Source organism: Moschus berezovskii, chromosome 11 (assembly GCF_049115385.1).
Source record: "Moschus berezovskii isolate FMDL1 chromosome 11, NW_MosBer_1.0, whole genome shotgun sequence".
Classification (NCBI taxonomy): domain Eukaryota; kingdom Metazoa; phylum Chordata; class Mammalia; order Artiodactyla; family Moschidae; genus Moschus; species Moschus berezovskii.
Genome location: NC_142470.1, coordinates 47,298,249 through 47,324,248, shown reverse-complemented (window position 1 = coordinate 47,324,248; position 26,000 = coordinate 47,298,249). Strand labels below are relative to the sequence as shown.

The 26,000-nt window shown below is 36.7% G+C and overlaps 1 protein-coding gene across 5 annotated transcripts in view; it reads right to left on the bottom strand.

Annotated features, from left to right (window-relative positions):
- USP34 (ubiquitin specific peptidase 34) overlaps positions 1–26,000 on the bottom strand; it is a 227,615-nt gene that overhangs the window by 175,590 nt on the left and 26,025 nt on the right. For all 5 annotated transcript variants that reach the window (XR_016038579.1, XM_055399249.2, XM_055399252.2 and 2 more), the window contains exons 2-3: positions 11,433–11,520; positions 2,112–2,532 (exon numbers count right to left, since the gene is read on the bottom strand). Coding sequence is in view for 4 of the 5 variants with exons in the window: in XM_055399249.2 (XP_055255224.2) it covers positions 2,112–2,532; positions 11,433–11,520 (509 nt within the window). In the remaining variant the exon portion in view is untranslated. The remainder of the gene's footprint in view (positions 1–2,111; positions 2,533–11,432; positions 11,521–26,000) is intronic.

The window sequence follows — 26,000 nt, the reverse complement described above, 5'->3', positions numbered from 1 at the left end:
AGACCCTTTGAAACAGCTAGCCCTTAACATATTTAATAACATGGCCAAAGGACAGAAACTAGAAATTTTAGAATACTGGTAACATCTCATTAAGATAATAGAAACTTGGGAAACAGCTATTATGAACAGAATATTAAAGATGCACATATAAATTCAATACAAAGAAATGAAAATTCTGTATAAGAATATGGAATTCTGTAAAAGGAAAGCCCTCCTTCATTTTATCCAAGAATGGTGTTCATTAGAATTTTACCTAAAGATCATAAAGTCATTGTTTTCAACCAAGTAGTTACATGGAATGATCCTCAAAAATGGTAATAATAGGGCATTTTAATTCACAAGGAAAAATACAGGGGAGGGTGACTATGCCTATTACTTGTAGATAATTTTTGAAAATCACTGTTTTTTAAAAAGTGACGAGGAAACTGATTTTAAGAACAAAATGACATATTTAGTATGGCTATAATTCTTATCAAGAGATTTTTTAACTGGACAAAAAAATATTTCTGAAACATTTTGAATAAATTTCACATATTCACATATTAACATCCCTAATCAAAATATTTTTAGCATCTTTCAATTATCAATGTAAGGCATTAAAAACACTATTCATGTGCTGTTCTTAAGACTAAATTTTGCAGTTTTGCATGAACTGATCCCCTTGTTGACCAAGGTAACATTTTTTAGAATGATTAATAAACATCTGATGTCATATAGGAGATTAATTAAAAGGTTTCTCTATGGGACAATAACTATTAAGAATACTAGAAGACACAGCACAATCTGATTTAAGTATTCTTATGGAGAATTTTAATAGGGAAAATAACCACCTCCTGGGCTATATTTTTAAATAGTCTCAATTCAGTGTTGAAAACATTTTCAGTAAAGAACAATTTTTTTCCAGATGAAGAAAGAAGTTTAGAGAAGTCAGTATGGAGGTTATAGAAAAAATAAGCTGGAGAAAAGAGCCTTAAAAAACATAAAGGCATGTGGTAGATTTGTCAATGGCCACAACTCTACCTATTCGTGGATGTATAGAAAAATACAATGTACTTTAAAGTTTAAAATGAAACTTTACCTCTCCTCCCATCCAATATAGAATCTACTTCACACCCCTTTGATCTGAGCTGTCCCTGTGAACTGCTTCAACCGACAGAATATGGCAAAGTTGATACTGTGTGATTTCCGAGGCTGGACTTTTATAAGAGGCCTTACAGCTTCCAGGTTTGCCTTCCTGGATCAATGTTAAGACTATCGAGTAAGGAAGCCAGGCTACCCTAGTAAAGAATGAGAGGCCATGCAGAGAAAAATCCAAGAAGCCCTCAGGAGCAGCCAGCACGATCAGACATGTGAATGAGACCATCTTGGACTCTCAAACCCATCCAACTTCCAAAATAAAGGCAACTGTATTAAGTGAGGCCATACAAAAACCAGCAAAGGAATTGCCCAGGCAAGCCATGGAATCATGAGAAATAATCACTATTGTTTTAAGCCATTATTATCATACATTATCACATAACTGTTTCAATTCCTACTATCTGGAGAAATAAATGCCATTATCTAAATAAACCTAAGATGGAAAGGATTGTATAAATATCACTAGTGGAGGAGGGAAGAAGGGAGGGATGGGGAGAAAAAAAAATCACTAGTGGAATAAGTAAAGCATCTTGAGTGCAAAAGAAAATACTATTATTTAAAACTATAATTACAATTTGTTAAGCATTTTTTCTTTATAAAAGGAATTTCAAATTCTGCTAACCCACATTTCTAAAAACGAAATTCCATGTTCTTCTTTTTCCTCAATTACTAGTTTTTGAAAGTCACAGCAAGTAGAGCATAGATATATATTAGCAAAATATCTATCAGTGATAGTTTCATTTTTATGAGTTCAATTTATAAATCTTTCCTTACTAGAACTACACTGAGCAAATGTTCAACACAAGTCGCTACAGAAATGCTCAGAAGAAATCCAAAATAATTTTTATAACAATAGTGATTTTTATAATTTTCCATCAATAATGACTATCTTCTTATTTATTCAGAAGTGAGAAATTACCAACATAACCATGACTTGGTATTACTTAAAATTCACAATACCTATTTTTACATACCTCTATAGTAGGATGAGTATTATGCTTGTAAGCAGTATATAAGGGAAACTGAATCTGAAAAATTTTTGCCACACACAGTAAGAGTTTTTCCTTCTCATCTGTACTCCACAAACTAAAAGGATCAGAGCTCTTTGAAGATTCTTCCTCAGTCAGATTACAAATTCTTGTAGAGTTTGATTTTTTTTCTATTGATTTTTGTCTTTCTGTACTTCCTTCATTACATTCTCTTTCTATATTCTGTGGTTCTTCCACTTGATTACTCTCATCTTGCCATGTGGAATCTATGTTTATAGTAGTACAATGTTTACAAAGCTGATCTCGGAGCACTTGAACTTGGGCAATCACTAAATTAATAAGTGCACACACTACTTGGTTAAAAATCTCCAAATGCTTATACTCTTTGAAGCAGCACAGACATTGCCTACAAGAGAAAAAAAAATTTTAATTAATAAATGCTTCCTAAAGAGGCAACAATTATATCTTTCTAAAAAACAGTATTAAAAAAGTAAATACTAAAATATTTTTATTTACAAATAAAATAATTGTATTTCTTCCCTTCTGATAGAGTAGCACTATAAAAACTTTAAAAGATAGCATCACACCAAAAACTGATACTAGTAAAAAGTCACTAAATTAGATTAACAGCTATCATCTTCAGTTTTATATTTTATCTATCCCTCCAGACTTCCCTTCCCTTGTAGCTAAGTTGGTGAGAATCTGCCTGCAGTGCAGGAGATCCGGGTTCATTCTCTGAGTTGGGAAGATCCCCTGGAGAAGGAAATGGCAACCCACTCCAGTATTCTTGCCTGGAAAATCTCACGGACAGAGGAGCCTGGTGGGCTGTGGTCCATGGGGCTGCAAAGAGTCGGGCACAACTGAGAGACTAACACTTAGTTACTTACTTATCCCTCCAGACAAAGAACTATTTAAGAACAAGAATTATAGCTGTATCTCTGTTTCCCTAAGTACTAAGGACTCAATGCATGTTTAATAAGTCATTAGGAAACGGATTATAATAAAATATCTTGTTAGTAAACTTGACTCATTATCTTACATAAGGGATTCTGTTGTCAACTAATAAAAAAATTTACATTTTGGGGGGAGAATGGATAAATGTATATGTACAGCTGAATCTCTTTGGTGTTCACCTGCAACTATCACAACACTGTTTGTTATTCAGCTATACCCCCAATAAAAGCTTCTTTTTTAAGTTACATTTAAAAATAATTTGCAGGGGACTACCCTGGTAGTACAGTAGTTAAGAATCTGCCTTCCAAAGGGAGGATGCAGGTTCAATCCCTGGTTGGGGAACTAAGATCCCACATGCCACAAGAAGCCCCTGCACAACAATGAAGACGCAGCACAAAGAAAACTTTTAAATAAAAATAATTTCCTTGGGATTTTCTTGGCAGTCCAATGGTTAAGACTCTGTGCTTCCACTCTGGTCAGGGAACTAAGATTCTACATGCCAGCTGTGCAGTGGCCAAAATTAATAACTTATTTGAAGGCTATTTAGAAGGACATTCCTACCCTATCTAGCAGATCAAAAGTGTTTAGGAATAACACACATACACACTTACTTCAGTTCCAGTAAAAAACAAGAATAAAAATAATAAGAGTCTAATTATTACACATAATTATAGTTCCCTTAGACATGTTCAGTTAGCACAATGCCTAAAATTTTATAGATAATCAAAGGGGTATGGTGAATCAAGAAGTAAATAATACACAAGTACCATGTTATCAGTCCTAGGTGTTCATTGGAAGGACTGATACTAAAGCTGAAACTGCAATACTTTGGACACCTCATGCGACGAGTTGACTCACTGGAAAAGACTCTGATGCTGGTAAAGGTTGGGGGCGGGAGGAGAATGAGATGGCTGGCTGGCATCACCAACTCTGTGGACATGAGTTTGAGTGAATTCCGGGAGTTGGTGATGGACAGGGAGGCATGGCGTGCTGTGATTCATGGGGTCGCAGAGAGTCGGACACGACTGAGCGACTGAACTGAACTGAACCATGTTATAATGTATCCAAAGACAGACGACAGTTAAGCGACTATCACAATTTGCATCTATTTATCAAAACAAATCAAAACTCTTATTGTACCAAAAAGATCACCAACTTCCTGTATGGCCATGTAAGAATAATTTCATTTTCTCTAGGTGTGGAAGATTTGAAGTACGGCCACAAACTCTTTAATACTCTTCCCTTTAAAAAGGGAAGCCCAATTTTCCTCCTCTTGAATGTGGACCAGACTTAATGACTAATGAACGGAATGTGGCAGAAATGACAATGTGTGACATCTAAGACTAGGTCATAAAAGACCTTGCTTCTACCTGGTTCTTTAGGATCACTCACTCTGAAGGAAGCCAGCTAACACATAAGACACTCAAGGAGGCCACAGCAAGGTCCACATGAAAAAAAACTAGCCTTCCACTAACCACCCATTCGCCAACCATGAAAGGGAGTCAACTTGGAAACAGATCCTCCGGTCTCATGTAAGGTCATGACTACCACCAGAACCAACCAATTAAACCACTTCCAAACTCCTATTCATACAGTGACTGATGATAAATGTTTATAATTGAGATAATAAATGTATTTCTCAGGATAATAAATGCTTATGTGGTTTTTTTTTCAATTATTTATTTGGCTGTGCCAGGACTTAGTTGCAGCATGGGGGCTGTAGTTCCATCACCAGGGATCAAACCCAGGCCCCTGCATTGGGAGCACAAAGTCTTAGCCACTGGACCACCAGAGAACTCCCTATTGTTGTTTTTAAAAAGGTCAAAGGGAAGAATCATACATTTGACTATCTTTAGTGAAAATGGCATCTTGAGTTTCTCCTCAAAAAACAAACTTTTAAGGTCAGATTTCGGATCAGTAAAGCCAAAGAGTTAGTCAAATTTACTTTAAAAATTCACTGTCATGGATGGACCTAGAGATTATCATACTAAGTGAAGTAAATCTGACAGAGAAAGATAAATATCAAATGATAATCTCTTGTATGTGAAACTTTAAAAAAAAAAAAAAGATACAAATGAACTTATTTACAAAACAGACTCAGACTTCAAAAAGGAATTTATGGTTACCAAAGAGGAAAGGTAGGGGGGAGGGATAATTTAGGAACTTGGTATTAACATATATATACTACTATATATAAAACAGATAATCAACAAAGACCTACGATACAGCACAGCAAACTCTACTCAATATTCTGTAATAACCTATATAAGAATCTGAAGAATAGATATATGTGTAACTGAATCACTTTGCTATACACCTGAAACTAATACAATACTGTAGATCAACTATACTCCAATATAAAATAAAATTAAGAAATAATAAAATTAAAATTCACTATCATGATATGAGCATTAAATTGTTTGATAACTGACTAGGACACTAATCTTAAAATACTAAATTGATATGTGAACAAAGCAACAAACTGGATCTAGGTCCTTACAAATGTAAAATATACATGTTCAAGGAGAGTTGAGGATCTATATGAATACACACACACAAACACATATCTTTAAAATAATTACATACTATATAAATTATACACTGTACTGCCTATTCAATTCTGAGAAGTCTAGGTATCTGAATTCTCAATTCAGCATGTCTCTCTGTATCCACACCCACAACACAAGGAGGGAAAAAAATTTAGTTTTTTAAAACAAAAACATCACTTTTTCAGTTAAGCCCAATCTGATTTTACAAATAAATTTACTTCTTCTATGTTGTAAATCACATTACAAATATACGTAAGGAAAAAATTCATTAAAGAGATAATGGAAGAAAAGACAGCAAGAAATTCTGGATGATAGAAAGGGAGGAAAAATAAGTAACTGTGTTCCAAATAAACAGACTTAGAAGGGGCCACAGGAGAAAACTATCAGCAAAAGGATTCACCCCACAAAACACTGGAAAAGCTCATGACTGAAGAGCTTCAGACACCTCAGAGGCAGAAATAAAGCATAATAGGAAATAGGACTAAATGAAAGGGACTGTTAAAACCTGCAGGCTCCCATTCCAGACAGCAAGAATATTACCCCTACCTGATCCAGGAAAAGAAGAAATTCTTACTGTACATAAAATGAACAAGATAAACTCAGGAACATAAGATACTAAAGAAGGTAGAGATATAAGAAAATGAAAGTGAGAGAATTATATAAAATTATGACTGAATGGTGAACCTCCCTCAAGTACCATCAGATTAATCTATCTCAAGGGGAAAGACTTAGAAAATGTGAACAATGCGAGAGAAAACGCCTACAGTAAAGTCTGCTCAACATTTTACCACATCATACAGTACAGGCCAAAACCTGAGATGCCGCATTCACACAGAACCTGCAATCTATTTTTCAGCGGCCCTCTCTTAACCATGAAAAGATAGCCAAGGACAATAAGACTTTCCAGGAAAAACTGTCACTAAAAACAGATCAAAGCGAACAATTAAAAGAAATTTAGAGGCAGTAGATAAAATGCAGCAAGAAAAAAGGTTTTAATTTATATCCTCAAGAGAAATGAAAGATACTCAATTACCGGAACAGAATACTGTTAAAAAACACATTCCAGTTACAAAACAGAGCCTTTTAATGTGTACAGATGTGCACTATATAGCTTTTGCTTATATATCATTCACAATTTAAAAAGAAATTAAATCAATTTGTAAAATTCAATAGAATATCCAGAGATAAACTGGAGAAATCTCCCAGAAAGTAGACTAGACAAAGAAAAATAATGGGGAAAAAAAGAAAAACTATCAATCAAGGAGGTATAATTTCTGACTGATATTTGCAAGAAGACAGCAGGAAATACAGAGCTAAGGAAACTATGAAATAAAAATAAAATTCAGAACTGAAAACCCATCAAAACACATATCATCATGAAATTTCTGAAGCCAAGGAGGGATAAAGATCCTAAAAGCTTGCAGGGAGAGTGAAAAGAGTGACATGGAAAAGCTCAGGAATAAAAACAGTGCATACTTCCTCAAAGTAATACTAGGAGATAAAATACAATGTAATACAATGGAATAACACTTTCAATATTCTGAGAGATAATAATTTTCTATCTAGTATTCTGTACCCAACAAAAGTTATTAATAAAAGTAAGGGCAGAAGAGACATTTCATTTTTAGGCCACAAAGGTCTAAAAAACCATTCATCTCCCATGTAATTTTTCTCAGAAAACACTTCATCCAAACAAAACAAAGAAGTAAACTAATAAAGATGGTATGCAATCCATGAAACTAGAGATCCAATACAACAGAAAAGCAAAAGAAATTTCAAGGATGATCTAAAGAAAAGATAGCTGTTTCAGTAACCCTAACGAGAAATCAATACAGACTGGAGTAGGAAGATGAAGTCCAAAGGAGATGGAGAGAAGGAAAGAAAGAAAAGATCACTTAATGATGTACATAACGTAAAAACTAGCCCTAAGAAGGGCTGTAGATTTGGGGGAAGAATAAGTGATTCCCACCCAGAAAATAATCAAATGAAAAACAAGCCACCTAACTCTATGAAACAAAGAATAACAAAAGAAAAACAACGAACTGTATCTTTTAAGTTATAAAGTGAATCACAGAATCTTTTTTGGCAATCACTGAGCAATTATTTTCATGTTTAGAACCACCTCAAGAACTGATGTAATTACATTGAGAGGATGGGGAAGGTTAAGTGGGTGAAACCGTTATGCATCAGAAAAGGAAGTTCACAAATTATATCTATAATTAATAAAGCAATAGCAATGATTTTTTAACATAACAAATACAATTACTATTTCAGAAAATAAGTTAATATCAAACCCAACATTTTAAAGAGGTGAAAACAGAAATGGGGCTGAGAAGACAGGAGACAATGGACTTTTTTATAGGCCTTTTCCTCCCCTTTTATTTTTTAAACTCTACACATATTGCCTTGTATTTGTACACCAAAATCATACATTACCTTTGACTACCTGAGCTTATCCTATTTTATTCTCAGTCCTACCCCTATTACTACCAGTCTGATAAGACTTTATTACTTAAGTAGAGTTTTGTGCTGCCTATGTGAGTGGAATATCATAAGAACACACAATAAAAATTTCTAAATGATAACATAAAATGCATGTGTGCTCAGTCACTTCAATCATGTCTCACTCTTTGTGAACCTATAGGCTGTAGCCCACCATGCTTCCTCTGTCCATGGGATTCTCCAGGCAAGAATCCTGGAGTGGGTCGCCATTTCTTACTCGAGGGAATCTTCCCAACCCAGGGATCGCACCCATGTCTTCTGCATTACAGGTGGATTCTTTATCCCCTGAGCCACTTGGCAAGTCCCCAACATAAAATATGTAGCATTAATTAATATAATAAAAATACCAACTACACATTCATGAGGAAGTTGTAACTTTTTTTTTGACATGTATGTCAAAATTAAATTATTTCAACCTGGATTCCATAATTTGATCTAACAAATATTCCAACGGATCTAACATTTTCCTGGCATGGTACTGCTAAACATGAGAAAGAACTGTTCACCTACAGTATCCAACCTTCAGTTCAGTTCAGTCACTCAGTCGTGTCCGACTCTTTGCGACCCCATGAATCACAGCACGCCAGGCCTCCCTGTCCATCAAGAACTCCAGGAGTTCACTCAAACTCATGTCCATCAAGTCGGTGATGCCATCCAGCTATCTCATTCTCTGTTGTCCCCGTCTCCTCCCACCCCCAATCCCTCCCAGCATCAGACTCTTTTCCAGTGAGTCAACTTGTCGCATGAGGTGGCCAAAGTATTGGTACTTTTTCAGTTCAGTTCAGTTCAGTCGCTCAGTCGTGTCCGACTCTTTGCGACCCCATGAATCACAGCACGCCAGGCATCCCTGTCCATCACCAACTCCCGGAGGTCACTCAAACTCACGTCCACAGAGTCGGTGATGCCATCCAGCCATCTCATTCTCCGTCGTCCCCTTCTCCTCCCACCCCCAACCTTTCCCAGCATCAGAGTCTTTTCCAGTGAGTCAACTCGTCGCATGAGGTGGCCAAAGTATTGGAGTCTCAGCTTTAGCATCAGTCCCTCCAATGAACATCCAGGACTGATCTCCTTTACAATGGACTGGTTGGATCTCCTTGCAGTATAAGGGACTCTCAAGAGTCTTCTCCAACACCACAGTTCAAAAGCATCAATTCTTCGGCGATCAGCTTTCTTCACAGTCCAACTCTCACATCCATACATGACCACGGGAAAAACCATTGCCTTGACTAGACGAACCTTGGTACTTTTTACTATCAGCTAAATAACTACCGCTACTTATCAACATGTGAACAGCATTATAAATATGACAAACTGTTTTCCAATTTGACATTTCATTCTTTAGCTTATATACCCCTTCAACATACATTTCATTTTCTAAAATAAGTTGTAACAATTTTAATTAAAATAGGTGTTTAATTAAGTTCCTTTGTTTAGCTACTGTACTAAGTATCTTGTTTCTTCAACCTCATGAAGACAGTAGTAGCTTTATTATTACTCATTTCACAAGTAAGGAAGTAAGAGTTTACAGAAGTTAGCTAATTTGTCATAATCACCTAGTACACAGGTGATGAAGGATTGGAAGCCACATCTACCTGGCTCCAAGGCCACACTCTTAATCACTATATTCCGGAACAGCATCAGATAAAAGGCAGTCTCTACAGTGAGAGCTACAAATTACTGCCTAAAACTGTACATATTAAAATTTTATTTATATTTTCATTCCCAATCCAAGATTCCTAGTTAAGGTTTCCTGATACAAGGATTAAGAGTATACATCTAGGACAAATGTGAACTAGGAAAGGACTCATTCAGCTCCACTGATAACTAGTGGTGAGGTGCCAGGAAAATGGTAATTCTCTGAATTTAATTTTATTTAGTGGCACACTTATAAATCCTGAAATCAGGAATAAGATTTTATCCCAGTAAATAACATGTTGCTACCGAGCTGGAGCTGCAGTAAATTCAAAATTATGACTAAAATGCATCATTTCTCAGCAAATACTTGAGATTTTTAATGTTAATTATAAATCATTAACATATTAGTATTACAAAATATCCAATCATCTATCCTACCCACAATGAAAGGGACAAACAGCAAGCATAGATAAACTTACTCAAAAGAAACTCAGGTCAGTAAGACTGAGCAAAGAGATGCCCAATAATAATGGCACTTATGTTTTAAAATCTACAATCTTTTTGGAACAAATACATGCACCACTTTATTGACAAGAGAGAAAGAGAAAACACAGGATAAAGAAAGGGATGCTACTGTAGAGCAAATGCTATATGAAATGAAACTATTCTGATAAACTCCATGATCAGTCTGTTACCTCACGACATTCACCTATGTTATTACTGTATTTAATGTGTTCATTAATCACTGCACACAATGCTTCATTTTCTTTTCCCAAAAAATTTCAGAAGAGCTAAGAATCTTTAAACAAATAGGTACATAAGTATAAGAATTTTTTAGCCATGACCAGCTAAACTCATGTCGAGGAACAGTAATTTGCAAATCCCTGCTATACACTGTGGTTATATTAATGACTGTTCTGTAAAATTTTATTCTCTCTCTCTATATATATATATATATATATAATTTAAAGATTAAACTAATATACATATTAATTGTGGAAGGAACAAATAGAAAGTAGCTTCCAGAACGGTCAAAGTGTCCTCTACTATAATACTGTTTTAAAAGATTAAGTTTGTTATAGATCTCTAGCTATGACATAATGATTGTTCAATCTCTCAAAATAATTATTTTTTACCATTTCACTCATTTCCATGTTTCTAAGTAATGACAGAATCATTCCCATATTTCTAAACAATTCATGTTTTAAAAACAAAGCCATGAATGATCCCAAGAATAACTGGAGAAGATTTAATATTGATAAACTGTGATTTAATGACAAAAGGTAAATAACCAAAACCCTAAAGAAAAAGTTTGATGACAATGTTAATTTAAAATACAACAAGGGGGAATTCCCTGGTGGTATAATACTTGAGCTTCCACTGCAGGGGTACAGGTTCAATCCCTGGTCAGGGAATTAAGATTCCATAAGCCCTGCAGCATGGCCTAAACGAATTAATGAAGTTTTTCCAAAATAAGAACTAAAAATTCCCTGGCAATCCAGTGGTTAGAACTCCATGCTTTCACTGCCAAGAGTGAAAGTCAATCCCTGGTTGGGGAACTAAGATAATATAAGCCACGTGGGTGTGACCAAAAAAACAAAAAATTAAAATGTAAAATAAAATACAACTCAGAAAGTTAGTCTTCAAAGTACCTAAAGACGCATACCTCTGTGTCCAGGAATTGATATAAGCAAATATTTTGAGAGTATGTTCCTTTCTGAGCTGCAGTCCATCACCACCTTCTATATCGGATACTGAAAGAAAGTAGAAAAAGTAACTTTTAAATTATGAATAAACAATCTAAACCAATATTAAAGTTAACAGGGACTTCCCTGGCAGTCCAATGACTAAGACTCCATGCTCCCACCGCGGGCTACACAGGTTCAATCCCTGGTCGGGGAACTAAGATCCTGCATGCTACACACAGTGGCCAAAAAAAATAGTCTCAGAAAAACTCAGAAATTAGAAACACTGAGTACTTCTAAAAGGAGGAATATAAGTGAGGCTAAAAAATAGTAGAGTCTTAATAAGAAGCAGTTAGACAAACCCCCATACCCTTCACTGCCCTTCCACACACACGTGTACACACACACACACGACCGCCAAAAGTTTCTCTGGAGATGCTGAACCAGAGAGAGCTGGGTTTTGAACATTCAGATAGCTGAAAGCCAACAGTATCATACTGAAAACATTTAATCTCTCTGTACAAGCATTCCCTACTATGACATGTAAACATTGCTATGAAACCTTATATAATATAAAATCATGCAATAAAGAAAATGAGACTAACAATAAAATGTTACAAGCAGACTACTCAAAACCTATGAAACTATAACCAGAGCACTGATAAGACTAGTAACTAGTCTGATCTAAGCTTTTTTAAAAAATACAAGCACAGTTAAATCTATTGGCATTTGTGCTAACTAGTGTCAATCAACATTCTTCAGCTTAAAACCATAAGGTTCATGCTTCATCTTTTGATATGAAGGTGCTTGAGGGCATTCAATTCTAACAAAGATCATTTCCAAAAAATTAAAGATCAAATATAATCATTCTCATGAATCTATCATTTTTTTATGACTTTGCATCTCCACACAGCTCTACAAAAGTAGAAAATACAGGGGTTCTTGAAGGCAATAAAGCAATCACACGCACAAGGCATTTTTGAGGAATGTCAGCTTTGTTACTCTTTTTTCATATACTACTAGAGTCTTGTCTTTAATCACAAAAAACCTTGCATGAATCATTATAAAACAATGTGATGGTGGAAAATCTCATATGAACTAGTAAGATGTTCCATTACACTATTTACCAACTGTGAATGGTTTAACTTTCGTTTGTAAAAATAAAAACCTCTCCCTGTTCTAGATCAGACTATATACCTTTGACTGTGTGGATCACAATAAACTGTGGAAAATTTTGAAAGTGATGGGAATATCAGATCACTGACCCGCCTCCTGTGAAATCTGTATGCAGGTCAAGAAGCAACAGTTAGAACTGGACATGGAACAACAGACTGGTTCCAAATAGGAAAAGGAGTACATCAAGGTTGTACATTGTCACCCTTTTTATTTATCTTATATGCAGAGTACATCATAAGAAATGCTGGGCTGGATGAAGCACAAACTGGAATCAAGATTTCCAGGAGAAATATCAATAACCTCAGATATGCAGATGACACCACCCTTATGGCAGAAAGTGAAGGAGAATTAAAGAACCTCTTGATGAAAGTGAAAGAGGAGAGTGAAAAAGTTGGCTTGAAGCTCAACATTCAGAAAACTAAGATCATGGCATTCGGTCCCATCACCTCATGGCAAATAGATTGGGAAACAATGGAAACAGTGTCAGACTTTATTTCGGGGGGGCTCCAAAATCACTGCAGATGGTGACTACAGCCATGAAATTAAGATGCCTGCTCCTTGGAAGGAAAGTTATGACCAACCTAGATAGTATATTAAAAAAGCAGAGACATTACTTTGCCAACCAAGGTCCATCTAGTCAAGGCTATGGTTTTTCCAGTGGTCATGTATGGATGTGAGAGTTGGACTGTGAAGAAAGCTGATCGCCTAAGAATTGATACTTTTGAACTGTGGTGCTGGAGAAGACTCTTGAGAGTCCCTTGGACTGCAAGGAGACCCAACCAGTCCATTCTAAAGGAGATCAGTCCTGGGTGTTCGTTGGAGGGACTGATGCTAAAGCTGAAACTCCAATACTTTGGCCACCTCATGCGAAGAGTTGAGTCACTGGAAAAGACTCTGATGCTGGGAGGGATTGGAGGCGGGAGGAGAAGGGGACGACAGAGAATGAGATGGCTGGATGGCATCACCGACTCGATGGACGTGAGTTTGAGTGAACTCTGGGATTTGGTGATGGACAGCGAGGCCTGGCGTGCTGTGATTCATGGGGTTGCAAAGAGTCAGTTATGACTGAGCGACTGAACTGAACTGAATTGGACAGCAAGGAGATCCAACCAGTCCATCCTAAAGGAAATCAATGTTGAATACTCATTGGAAGGAACCTGAAACTGCAACTGTTGAACCTGAAACTCCAAAACTTCAATACTCTGGCCACCTGATGCGAATGGACTTACTTGAAAATACTCTGATGCTGGGAAAGACTGAAGGCAGGAGGAGAAGGGGACGATAGAGGATGATCAGATGGTTGGATGGCATCACCAACTCAATGGACATGAGTTTGAGTAAACTTTGGGAGTTGGTAATGGACAGGGAAGCCTGGCATCCTGCAGTCCATGGGGTTCCAAAAATTAAACACAAATAAATAGAAGTCTCATATTTGTGGAACTTTTAACATCATTAAGTGTCAACACTACCCAAAGTGATCTATAGTCAATACAATCCCTACCAAAATCCCAACAATGTTTTTGCAAAAATTGAAAATTCTACCCTTATATTTATAGAGAATTTCAAAGGATCCCAAATAACCAAAATAATTTTGTAAAACAAGAACAAAGATGGAAGGCTCAAATCTCATGATTTCAAAACAAAGTACACAAATAAAAAACCACAATGAGCTATCCCTTCACACCCATTACGATGGCTACTACTGGGCTTCCCTGGTGCTGCTGCTACTGCTGCTAAGTCACCTCAATCGTGTCCAACTCTGTGCGTCCCCATAGACGGCAGCCCACCAGGCTCCCCCATCCCTGGGATTCTCCAGGCAAGAACACTGGAGTGGGTTGCCATTTCCTTCTCCAATGCATGAAAGTGAAAGTGAATTTGCTCAGTCGTGTCCAACTCTTAGCAACCCCATGGACTGCAGCCTACCAGGCTCCTCTGTCCATGGGATCTTCCAGGCAAGAGTACTGGAGTGGGTTGCCACTGACTTCCCCACTTCCCTGGTGGCTTAGTGGTAAAGAACTGCCTGACAATGCAGGAGACACAGGTTCGATCTCTGGTCCAGGAAATCCCACACGCCGCAGAGCAACTAAGCCCGTGCACCACAACTACTGAGCCTGTGCTCTAGAGCCTGGGAGCCACAACTACTGAGCCCAAGTGCTGCAACTACTGAAAACTACGCATACTATAGTTCACGCTCTTCAACAAAAGAAGCCACTGCAATGAGAAGCCCATGCACAGCCACTAGAGAGTAGCTTCTGCTCGCCACTAGAGAAAAGCCAAGAGCAACGAAGACCCAGCACAACCATTAAATAATTATTTTTTTTAAAGATAGCTACTATTAAAATATCATAAAATAACATATAGATGAGGATGTGGAGAAACTGAAACCCTTGAGCAACACTGGTGAGAATACTAAACAGTGCGACTACTATGGAAAAGAATACAGTACTTCCTCAAAAGATTTCAAAAAGAATTACCATGTGATTCAGCAATTCCACTTCTGGGTAAATATATATGAAAAAGAATTGAAAACTGAACCTCAAAGAGATATTTGGACACCTATGTTCATAGCAGCATTATTCACAATAAGCAAGAGACAGAAGTAACCCAAATGTATACAAACAGATGAATACAGAAAGTGCTGCATACATACAGAGGAATGCTGCTGCTGCTGCTAAGTCACTTCAGTCGTGTCTGACTCTGTGCGACCCCATAGATGGCAGCCCACCAGGCTCCCCCGTCCCTGGGATTCTCCAGGCAAGAACACTGAAGTGGGTTGCCATTTCCTTCTCCAATGCATGAAAGTGAAAGTGAAGTCCCTCAGTCGTATCCGACAGTCTATGCGGTCTCCAGGCTCCTCAGTCCATGGGATTCTCCAGGCAAGAGTAATGGAGTGGGATGCCATTGCCTTCTCCGAGAGGAATGCTATTTAGCCTTAAAAAGGATGAAAATCCCATCACATGCTACAACATGAATGAGCTTGAAGACATCATGCTAAGTAAATAAGCCAAGCACAAACAGACAAAATACTGTATGATTCTACTTATAAAAGATCTTGAGTAATCAAATCCACCAAAACCAAAGTAGAATGGTGGTTGTCAGTGGTAGTTGGAAGTGAGGAATTGTTTAATGAGTATAGAGTTTCAGTTTTCAAGATGAAAAAGTTCTGAAGATCTGTTGCATAACAATGTGAATATTCTTAACACTAAATTGTACACTTAGAAATGGTTAAGATGAAATAAACAAGTTCCTACTGTACAGCACAGGGAACTGTATTCAAGATCTTGGAATAACCTATCATGAAAATATATATATAAACAAGTCACTTTGCTGTACACCAGGAACTAACACATTATAAATGAACTATACTCCAATAATTTTTTTAAAAAATAGCTAAGATGAGAAAATTTATGTTTTCTACGATAAAAAAAATCAATAAAAAAAGAAAACAGAGAAGCCCAAACTTCAGTTTAAAAGAAGCCACTGATCTTTACAAATCAAAGATCCATTAAAGTCCACAAAACAATAAATAAAGAAAAGAAGAAAGGCAACTTTAAGAAATCCTTCCGCCATTTCCTATAGGAGAGAAACTATTCCAACTCTAAAGGGCCAACCACCCAGACAGATAAGAGGGAATGGTGGGAGGATTGTCACACAGATCTAAAGAACACCAAAAAATAATAGCGCAAGAGAAAAGATCAAAGTGGAATTGGAAACATTAAGGCTGGGTAATCAGACATCCCTCAAAAGCAAGAAAGTTCAGTAACTGAAAGAAATGTATCCAGCTGACACAATGCGTGAGGGAGCAGGATGAAAATAAGGTGAAAAGTAAATGGTTCTCATCACTTAAGATTTTAAAAAGAAAATGCTCATGAAAACTTCAAGACCACAAATGGACATTATGATAATATGATGGCAAGCACGATCCCAAAAGGAAACCTATGAGGATAGGAGGCATAAACCCACAAGTCTAGTAAGAAACCATTAGTAGATATGACCAAGATCTTACCCCAAGCAATGGGTAAGTATTCCCATACACAATCTCATAATTATCAGATGAAAAACTTCAACACCACTGACCAGGCCAAAAGTGCTGAAAACAACCTCATATACTTCTTACAAGCCAGTAAGAAGGGTATAAAAGTCCCCTACATATGAACCTTTGAGTTGCAAACTTTCAAAGATGTGAACGTGTTTGCATACCCAATCACCTAAGTTAATCCATGTGCCTCACATATAATGGCATGCAAGCATCCTCTACAAGTGGTTGTGCGTGTGCACTTTATTGTACAGTACTGTACAGAATACAGTAGTGCTCTACCGTCACTCACCTCCTCTCCCTCCCACAGTCAGTAACTCTTTCTGTTCACTGGATGCCAGCCCCAGCATACCAGCTGTTGTACTATACTACTGTACTCTTCAAGGTATTGCACTTGAAATTAAAATTTTAAAAATTAAAAATGTTTTAGTGTTTGTATTATTTCCGTGAAAAGTGTCAAATCTATCATAGTACAGTACTATACAGCTGACTGTATTAGTTGGGTACCTAGGCTAACTTCACTGGACTTAAAACCACACTCTTGGAATGAAACTCATTTGTATGTAGGAGACAGCACACTCTCAGCAAAGTCCCAAAAGAATGGCACATGCAAGAAGCTGGGCCCTATCCAGAACCCTAGCCAGCACCAAGTTTAGCCACAGAGACCTACTCAGGTGGGTAAAATGGTTAAAATAAGTATAAACAACCCAGGAGACCAGAACCAGCTAGCACACCTAGCCTGAGTTGTTCCTTGGGTACATAGAAATTACAACTAATGCATCATTTTAAAACTTGGAATAATACATATTCACCAATCTTTTGACATAGGACCTTTTCTTAGGATTTTGGTCCACTGACTGGAGTTCTGCATCTTTTATTTCAAAAGAAGAAAAGCAGTACACTGGTTTTCATTTCCATTTCAGCTACTATAGTAGTTTAAACACTCAATCTGCAAAGCAATCTAAATACAGAATACTTTCTAAGCTTTTAAAAAATTTCCCAACCTATTTGAACAATACCGAGTTCAAGACAACTTTTTCAGTACAACTCATCGTCATTAACTCTTTCCTACTTTTTTTTTTCTTAACCTAACAAGCAGGAAATGGAAACAAAGTCTTGGAAAGGATTAAGGAAAGTTCCCTGAAAGAAATAACTGAAAGACAGGAATTAGTAAAAAGGGAAGCAAGAAGGACAGTGGAAAAGGAATAAGGAGGAGGAGTGATGACAAAGAAGCTCACAGGGGATGGAATCCTAGTCAGAAGGATCATCATGTGCAAAGGAAGAGACAATTAAGAGAAACATATTAGATAACTGCTCAATAAAGGAATGTGAAGATAAAGCTGTTAAGGCAGCTAATATATCTAAGGCTTGATTCACTAAATAATGTAACAAGATGCTATCAGAAAATTGTATCAACTATCGTTAAGTCATAAATTCTTTAAAACTGGTTGCCTTGAAGGTAAAGTGTTAACTACTTGACACAGAGTTACAAACATATTTAAAAGACCATTCAAGGGGCCAATTAAGTGAATACAAGCCAATTAAAGAAAGGTACTACACAGTTATGAACTTGGATGAACTACTGACAAATTTTACCTTTTAACACCATAAGTGTATTATTCTTTTGCACATATTAGAAGCTTTCCAAAGAAAACTTTAGTAAAATCTTCAGAGAAAAAGACTACATAGAGTAAAAACAACACAGACTGGGAGGCAGGTTTCTGACAAAAAAATGTTCTTTAAAACATTAAAACGATGTTAAAATAATGGTTATTCTACAATTTTACACCCAAGTAAGCCTCAATCTAGACTTTGATACCAAGGGTAGACCTCAAGAGGAAGGGTGAAACAAAACTTTGGACAAATGTATTATATGTCTATCATTGATAGGTCATGAATAGAAAATCAAATTTTAAAAAGATTAAGAGGTACTTCCAAAGTGGGGGAAAGAGGGGGAAAAGGAAAAGAATCTAAGAGCAAAAAGCCAAAAAAAAAAAAAAAAACCCCAAAGAAGGAAATAAACACATGGGTAAAATGAACTGAACTGAACCCTAAATGAGCAAACTCATGAAAAATTAACAAATACTTATTACAGACTTTTCCTGATTTACAATGTGATTACATAACTATAAACCCATTGTAAGTTGAAAATACCATAAATTGTGAAAATTCACTTATTACATCTAATCTACCAAGCATCATAGCTTAGCCTCACCTACCTTAAATATGCTCAGAACACTTACATTAGCCTACAGCTGGGCAGAATCATCTAACACAAAGCCTGTTTTACAGTAAACTGCTGAACCTCTCATGCAATTTATTTAATAATGTATTTAAAGTTAAAATCAGAGTGGCTCTACGGGTACAGAATGGTAAATATATCAGCTGTTTACCCTCAAGACTGCAAAGTTGACTGGGAGCAAAGCTGACTGCAAGTTATGGGGCTTACAGTTGCTGTCCATCCTCATATAAGAGTATCATACCCATATTGCTAGCCCATGAAAAGACCAAAATTCAAAGTACAGTTCCCACTGAATGTATATCACTTTCTCACCATCACAAAGTTGCAAGCCAGGTACTATCTGTAGTTTGGGAGTCTTTAAAGTCAACTGAAATACTAGATAACATAGAAGATGGCAGTGGCATTTTTAAACTGTTCGAATTGATACATCTGAGCACATAAAAAGTTTAATTATAGATAAAAACAACAAAAAGCAAAACCTCAAAGGAACCACAAACCAGGAAAAGTCTTTATAAAACAGTAACCTCTCTGAGTTCAAATAAACATTAGAAAACATTAGAAAAACTGAGTAAATAGGATTAAAAAAGAAAAAATGATACACATCAGGTTCAAACATACCACTGAAGTACTATATTTTCTTACAAATAGATTGCAGAAAGTTTAAATAACACTTAGTACTGATAAACTCAAAAGAAAACATTTGTTGTTGTTTAGTCACTCAGTCATGTCCAACTCCTTGCGACCCCACAGACCGCAGCATGCCAAGTTTCCCTGTCCTTCACCATCTCCCTGAGCTGACTTAAACTCATATTCATTGAGCCGGTAATGCCATCCAACCATTTCATCCTGTCATACTCTTCTCCTCCTACATACATACTTATGCTTTCATACATCAGTAAAAATTAGACAGTATTTATCAAAATGAAAAATACACTGATCCCCTGAATACTATTTTAATCCTCTTTTTCTAACACACTTTTTCTCATCTAAAATAGCACCCAATGATACTCAACTCAACACTGCTCTGAATACCAAAAGACTGGAAATAACCTAAAAGTCTACCAATACAAGTTAAATTTATCCTGACCGTGAAAAACTATACATCAGGAAAAAAAGAGGGTTCTCTTTAAAAACCGATATAAAATAACTCCCCAAAAGTTAGGTGAATAAAAGTAAAAACATTACTTTTAATGACAATTTTATAATAATCCTGAAAAAAAAAAAGGACCAATTTCAATCAGATGTTAAACGTATTATAGAATTCACTGTTTGAAACTGGTTAATAAAAGGAGAAAATTGAGAAATGTATCCTCCTTCCTGTACAAATAGTAATTCAAAGTAATAGTTACTAAAAGAAAGTGTCTTCTTATACAAATAGACCAACTAATTTAAAAAAAAAAAGATAGGATTAGAATATCACTATTTGGGGGCTTCCCGAGCGCCTCAGTAGTAAAGAATCCACCTGCCACTGCAGGGGACACAGGTTTGATCCCTAATCCTGGAGGATCCCACATGCGCGGAGCAACTGAGCCTATGCGCCCCAACTACGGAGCCTGTGCTCAGGAGCTACAACTACCGAGTCCACATGCCACAACTACTGAAGCCCTACACCCGGGAGCCTGTGCTTCACAAGACAAACTGCAGCAATGAGAAGCCCACATACCACAACTAGAGAGTAGCCCCCACTCTCTGCATCTAGAGAAAAACCTATGCAGCAACAAAGACCCAGCACAGCCAAAATAATAAATAAAATTATTTTTAAAAAAGAATTATCACTATTTTGCAACTACTAATGAAGTAAAAGATCTAGGCAATGGCTGCTGGCATTACAAAAAAAGCAACATGACATTATCTGCCTTCTGATAAAATACAACACATTCTATAAAAGTCTTGCCAAGAAATCTAATCTAAATCTGATCCAGACTCTAAATCTAATAATCAAATTATAAAAATAGAGGCGACAGGAAAAACGTTCAATAATTACACAAGGATACAGTAGCAATATCCAAAATGAAAAACCTTTATGGGTGGAATGATCCATGTAATCAGTAGTTTCTTCAACAGATAAATAACAAGAACAAACAAACCAAAAAAAGGTTAACAAGGGTACCAGGAAACTAAAATAGTTTCAAGAAACAAATAAGCAAAACCACTAAGCTATCATGAGTGAGGAAGGACTCACAGAAAGCTGTCTTGGTCTGTCTGTCTGTACACACACAGCACATACATCAGTGACTACAAACAGCAGGGCAACCAGAATCTATAGAATTAGTCCAGGCAGGTAGCCAATGAAGCAACAACAATAAAAACACAAAAAAGCAAAATAAATAAAAACTATTTAAGCTGCCTCAAACTGTGGAAAATTCTTAAAGAGATGGGAATACCAGACCACCTGACCTGCCTCTTAAGAAATCTGTATGCAGGTCAGGAAGCAACAGTTAGAACTGGACATGGAACAACAGACTGGTTCCAAATAGGAAAAGGAGTATGTCAAGGCTGTATATTGTCACCGTGCTTATTTAACTTATATGCAGAGTACATCATGAGGAAAGCTGGGCTAGAGGAAGCACAAACTGGAATCAAGATTGCCAAGAGAAATATCAATAAACTCAGATATGCAGATGACACCACCCGATGGCAGAAAGTGAAGAAGAACTAAAGAGCCTCTTGATGAAAGTGAAAGAGGAAAGTGAAAAAGTTGGCTTAAATCTCAACATTCAGAAAACTAAGATCATGGCATCCAAGCCCATCACTTCATGGCAAATAAGTGGGGAAACAGTGGCTGACTTTACTTTATGGGCTCCAAAATCACTGCAGATGGTGATTGCAGCCATGAAATTAAAAGACTCTTACTCCTTGGAAGGAAAGTTATAACAAACCTAGACAGCATATTAAAAACCAGAGACATTACTTTGCCAATAAAGGTCCGTCTAGTCAAGGCTATGGTTTTTCCAGTGGTCATGTATGGATGTCAAGAGTTAAACTATAAAGAAAGCTGAGCGCAGGAGAATTGATGCTTTTGAACTGTGGTGTTGGAGAAGATTCTTGAGAGTCCCTTGGACTGCAAGGAGATCCAACCAGTCCATCCTAGAGGAGATCAGTCCTGGATGTTCACGGAAGGACTGATGCTAAAGCTGAAACTCCAATACTTTGGTCACCTGATGTAAAGAGCTGACTCATTGGAAAAGACCCTGATGTTTTATGTAAAAGATTGAGGGCAGGAAAAGAAGGGGATGACAGAGGATGAGATGGTTGGATGGCATCACCGACTCAACGGACATGGGTTTGGGTGGACTCCAGGAGTTGGTGATGGACAGGGAGGCCCGGCGTTCTGCGGTTCATGGGGTCACAAAGAGTCGGACACAACTGAGCCACTGAACTGAACTGAAGCAGCCTCAAACTAGAAACAAACCACCTGACCAAAGAAGAAAAAAATTTTAGTTTTCTATTCAACAATGAAAATAAACAGACTAACAATACACTAATAAGCAACATGGTAACTTACAATGATATACTAAATGAAAAAATGTCAGATACATAGAGAACATAGTTTATTTCCATTTTAATTAATTATATTAATATTATACAAAAGACAAATCTAAGCTTGGGTTGTATAAGTACATCGATAGATAGTGATGTCATCAAAATAAAAAGGGGAGCTTTCTACCATCTTCCAAAGAGCACTGATTTTGACAATCACCACAGAGAACAGTGCCTCTGTTGATGTCTAGGAATACTGCAGAGAAGTTCTGACACACAGACACACAAAAAATCCAAGACTGGGACACACCTAAGAGATTAAGAGGAACAATTTCACTTTACCTGTGACACCGTTCCCCCAAGGTAACACAGCACAGTGCCAAGAGAGATCTTATCTGAAGATGCCCCAACCCCACATAAGCACCCAGGACTCTCCATGTACCTCACTCACACACTCTCACGCTGTGGCTGCTCCCTTGACTGCACCCCTAAGGGCAGCAAAAGCAAGCCTTCAAAGACAATTAGTGAGCAAGAGCAAAAAGCTGTCCAGACTCTGCAGAAGTGGGAGAAAGTACTCAAACTTGAGAATTCAGCACAACTGCAGGAAAAGCAAATGAGAGGCTATCAGCACTCAACCTGGATATGCATGATCAGGAGAGGATACACAATCTTAGAATTCTGCTCCAAAAGAGAGTAAGAAATGACGGGCAGACACATCCACTTTAAAAGGTCTGAGAAAGCCTCACAATTCTTAACAGGGCTGACAAAAGACATGTCTCTCCCAAAGCCTGTCAGTAAAAAACTGAAGATTACTACGTCCCTACAGGCAAAAACAGCAACTCAAGGCACCACAGAACATGAAAATTCAAAGTAACATTAAACCACCAAGGGAACACAATAATTTTCCAGTAACCAACTCTAAGGAAATGGAGATCTGCAATTTTGTCAAATAAATAATTCAAAGAAGTTATTTAAGGAAGACCGGTGAGCTATAAGAAAACACAGAAAGACAATTTCAATGAAATCAGTAAATAATGCGAACAAAATGAGAAGTTAAAAAAAAATAAATTATAATAAAACAGAAACAAGCAGAAACTCCAGGACTAAAAAATACAATGAATGAAATAAAAATGTGACGAGCATCAATGGCAGACTTGATTAAGAAGAAACTATGAAGTGGAAGACAGTTCAATTGAAATTATCCAATCAGAGAACAAAGAAAGAAGAAAGAGTAAAGGAAGCCCACAGAAACTGGGATACAAATGAGAGAAACAACCTATGCATTACTGAAGTCCGAGAAGGAAAAAGGAGGGTAAAGGAGCAGTAGTTTACAAACAAATAATAGCTGAGAACTGTCCAAATCTATAAACATATTTGGCCCTCCATGGTTCATGAAGCTCATAATTCCCCAAAAATTTCAACTCAAAAAGATCTTTTCCCATACATATTATAATGAAATTATCTGAAAGAGAAAAAAAGAGTTTCCTCACAAAGGAACCCCCGTAAGGCTATCAGTGGATTTCTCAGAAGAAACCTTACAAGTCCAGTAAGAATGGGATGATATATTCAAAGTGCTGAAAGAAAAAAACTGCCAAACAAGAAATCCAGAAAAGTTGTCCTTCAGAAATGAAGACTTTTACTATAACATGGTGGTGTATCAATCAGTTAACTCTTACCATAAAAGTTAAATGGCAAAACTGCTAAAAATAAATATAGCTGAGATAATGTTGATGGGCACCCAATATAAAAAGATGTAAACCTGATGTTTTCCTGAGTTTAAGCAAGCTCCAGGAGATGATGGATTGGGAAGCCTAGCATGCTAGAGAACACAGGGTCAGAAAGGGTTGGATGTAACTGAGTGACTGAACAACAAGAGTATAAACAATATAAGCCAACAAATTAGACAACCTACAAAAACAGACAAATATCTAAAAACAAAAAACAAAGATTGAATCATAAAGAAAGAAAATCTGAACAGACCAATAATTAACAGGAAAATGGAATTAGTAATCAAAACCTCCCAACAATGAAAAGCCAAGGACCAGATAGTTTCACTGGCAAAGTCTACCAAATATTTAAAGAATAATCAACATCAATCCTTTTCAAATCCGTAAAAGAAAAAACTGAAAATGAGGGAACATTCCCAAACTCACTTTGCAGTAAGGTCAGCATTACCCTGATACCAAAGCCCAATAAGGATAGAAGAAAACTACAGGTCAATACTCCTGATGAACACACATGCAAAAATTCTTCAACAAATACTAGCAAACCAAATTCAACAGCACATTAAATAAAGGATTATATACAAGTATCATCAATTCAATGGACAAGAACTTGGGCAAACTCCAGGAAATGGTGAGGGACAGGGAATCCTGGCATGCTGCGGTCAATGGGGTCAAGAAGAGTTGGACACAACTTGGTGACTGAACAACAAAACATCATCAAGTGGGATTCATCCCTGGTATGAGTACCATGCTTGCAGATGACATGATCACCTCTCACACATAAAAAAATCCTAGAACTTTCCTAGTGGTCCACTGGCTAAGAATCTGCCTTCCAATGCAGGGGACACGGCGATATCCAGCCAGGGAATTAAGAGCCCAAATACCCTGGGGGAAACTAAGCCCATACACTGGAACAAGAGAAGCCCCCACACCATAATGAGAAACCCACATGACACAGTGAAGATCCAGAGTCAAAATAAAAAACAGTAAAATAAAGTACCACTAAAGACTCCACCAAAAACAAACAAAAAACTGTTAAGAGTGAACAAATCCAGTAAAGTAGCAGGATACAACATTAACATAGGAAATAAGTTATTTTCCAATATACTAACAATGGATTATCTGAAAAAACAATTTACAGTTCAATTCATATTCAGAAGTAAAAATATTCATCATATTAAAAAAAAATACCAAGGTGGAAAATCTGAAAACTATAAGACAAGGAGGAAGGAAACTAAAGAAGACACAAATAAATGGAAAGATGTCTTGTGTTCAAAGAGCAGAAGAATTAACATTGTTAAAATGTCCATATTACCTAAAACCATTTAAAATTTCAATGCAATCCCTCAAACTTTCAAAGGCATTTTCAAAAAAGTAGAAAAAACATTCCTAAAATTCGCATGAAACCACAGAAGTTTCCAAATAGCCAGAGCAATTCTGAGAAAGAACAAAACTAGAGGCATCACAACTCCTTATTTCAAATTATATTACAAAATTATGATAATCAAAACAGTACAGCACTGGCATAAAAACAGACACAGAGATGAATGGAACAGAATGAAGAGGCCAGAAATAAACCCATGCATAAATTGTTAACTAATATTTGACAAGGAAGCCAAGAATATTCAATGGGGAAAGAACAGTCTCTTCAGTACAGGGTGCTGGGAAAACTGAATAGCTACATGTAACAGAATGAAACTGGATCCTTATCTTACATTAGACACAAAAAGTAACTCAAAATGGATTAGACTCAAGTATCAGATCTGAAACCAAAATCATAAAGGAAAAGTTATTTGACAGTGGTCTTGGTAACAATTTTTTTGGCTATCACAACCAAAAGCAACGACAACAAAAGAAACAAGTAGGACTAAATCAAATTAAGAAGCTTCTG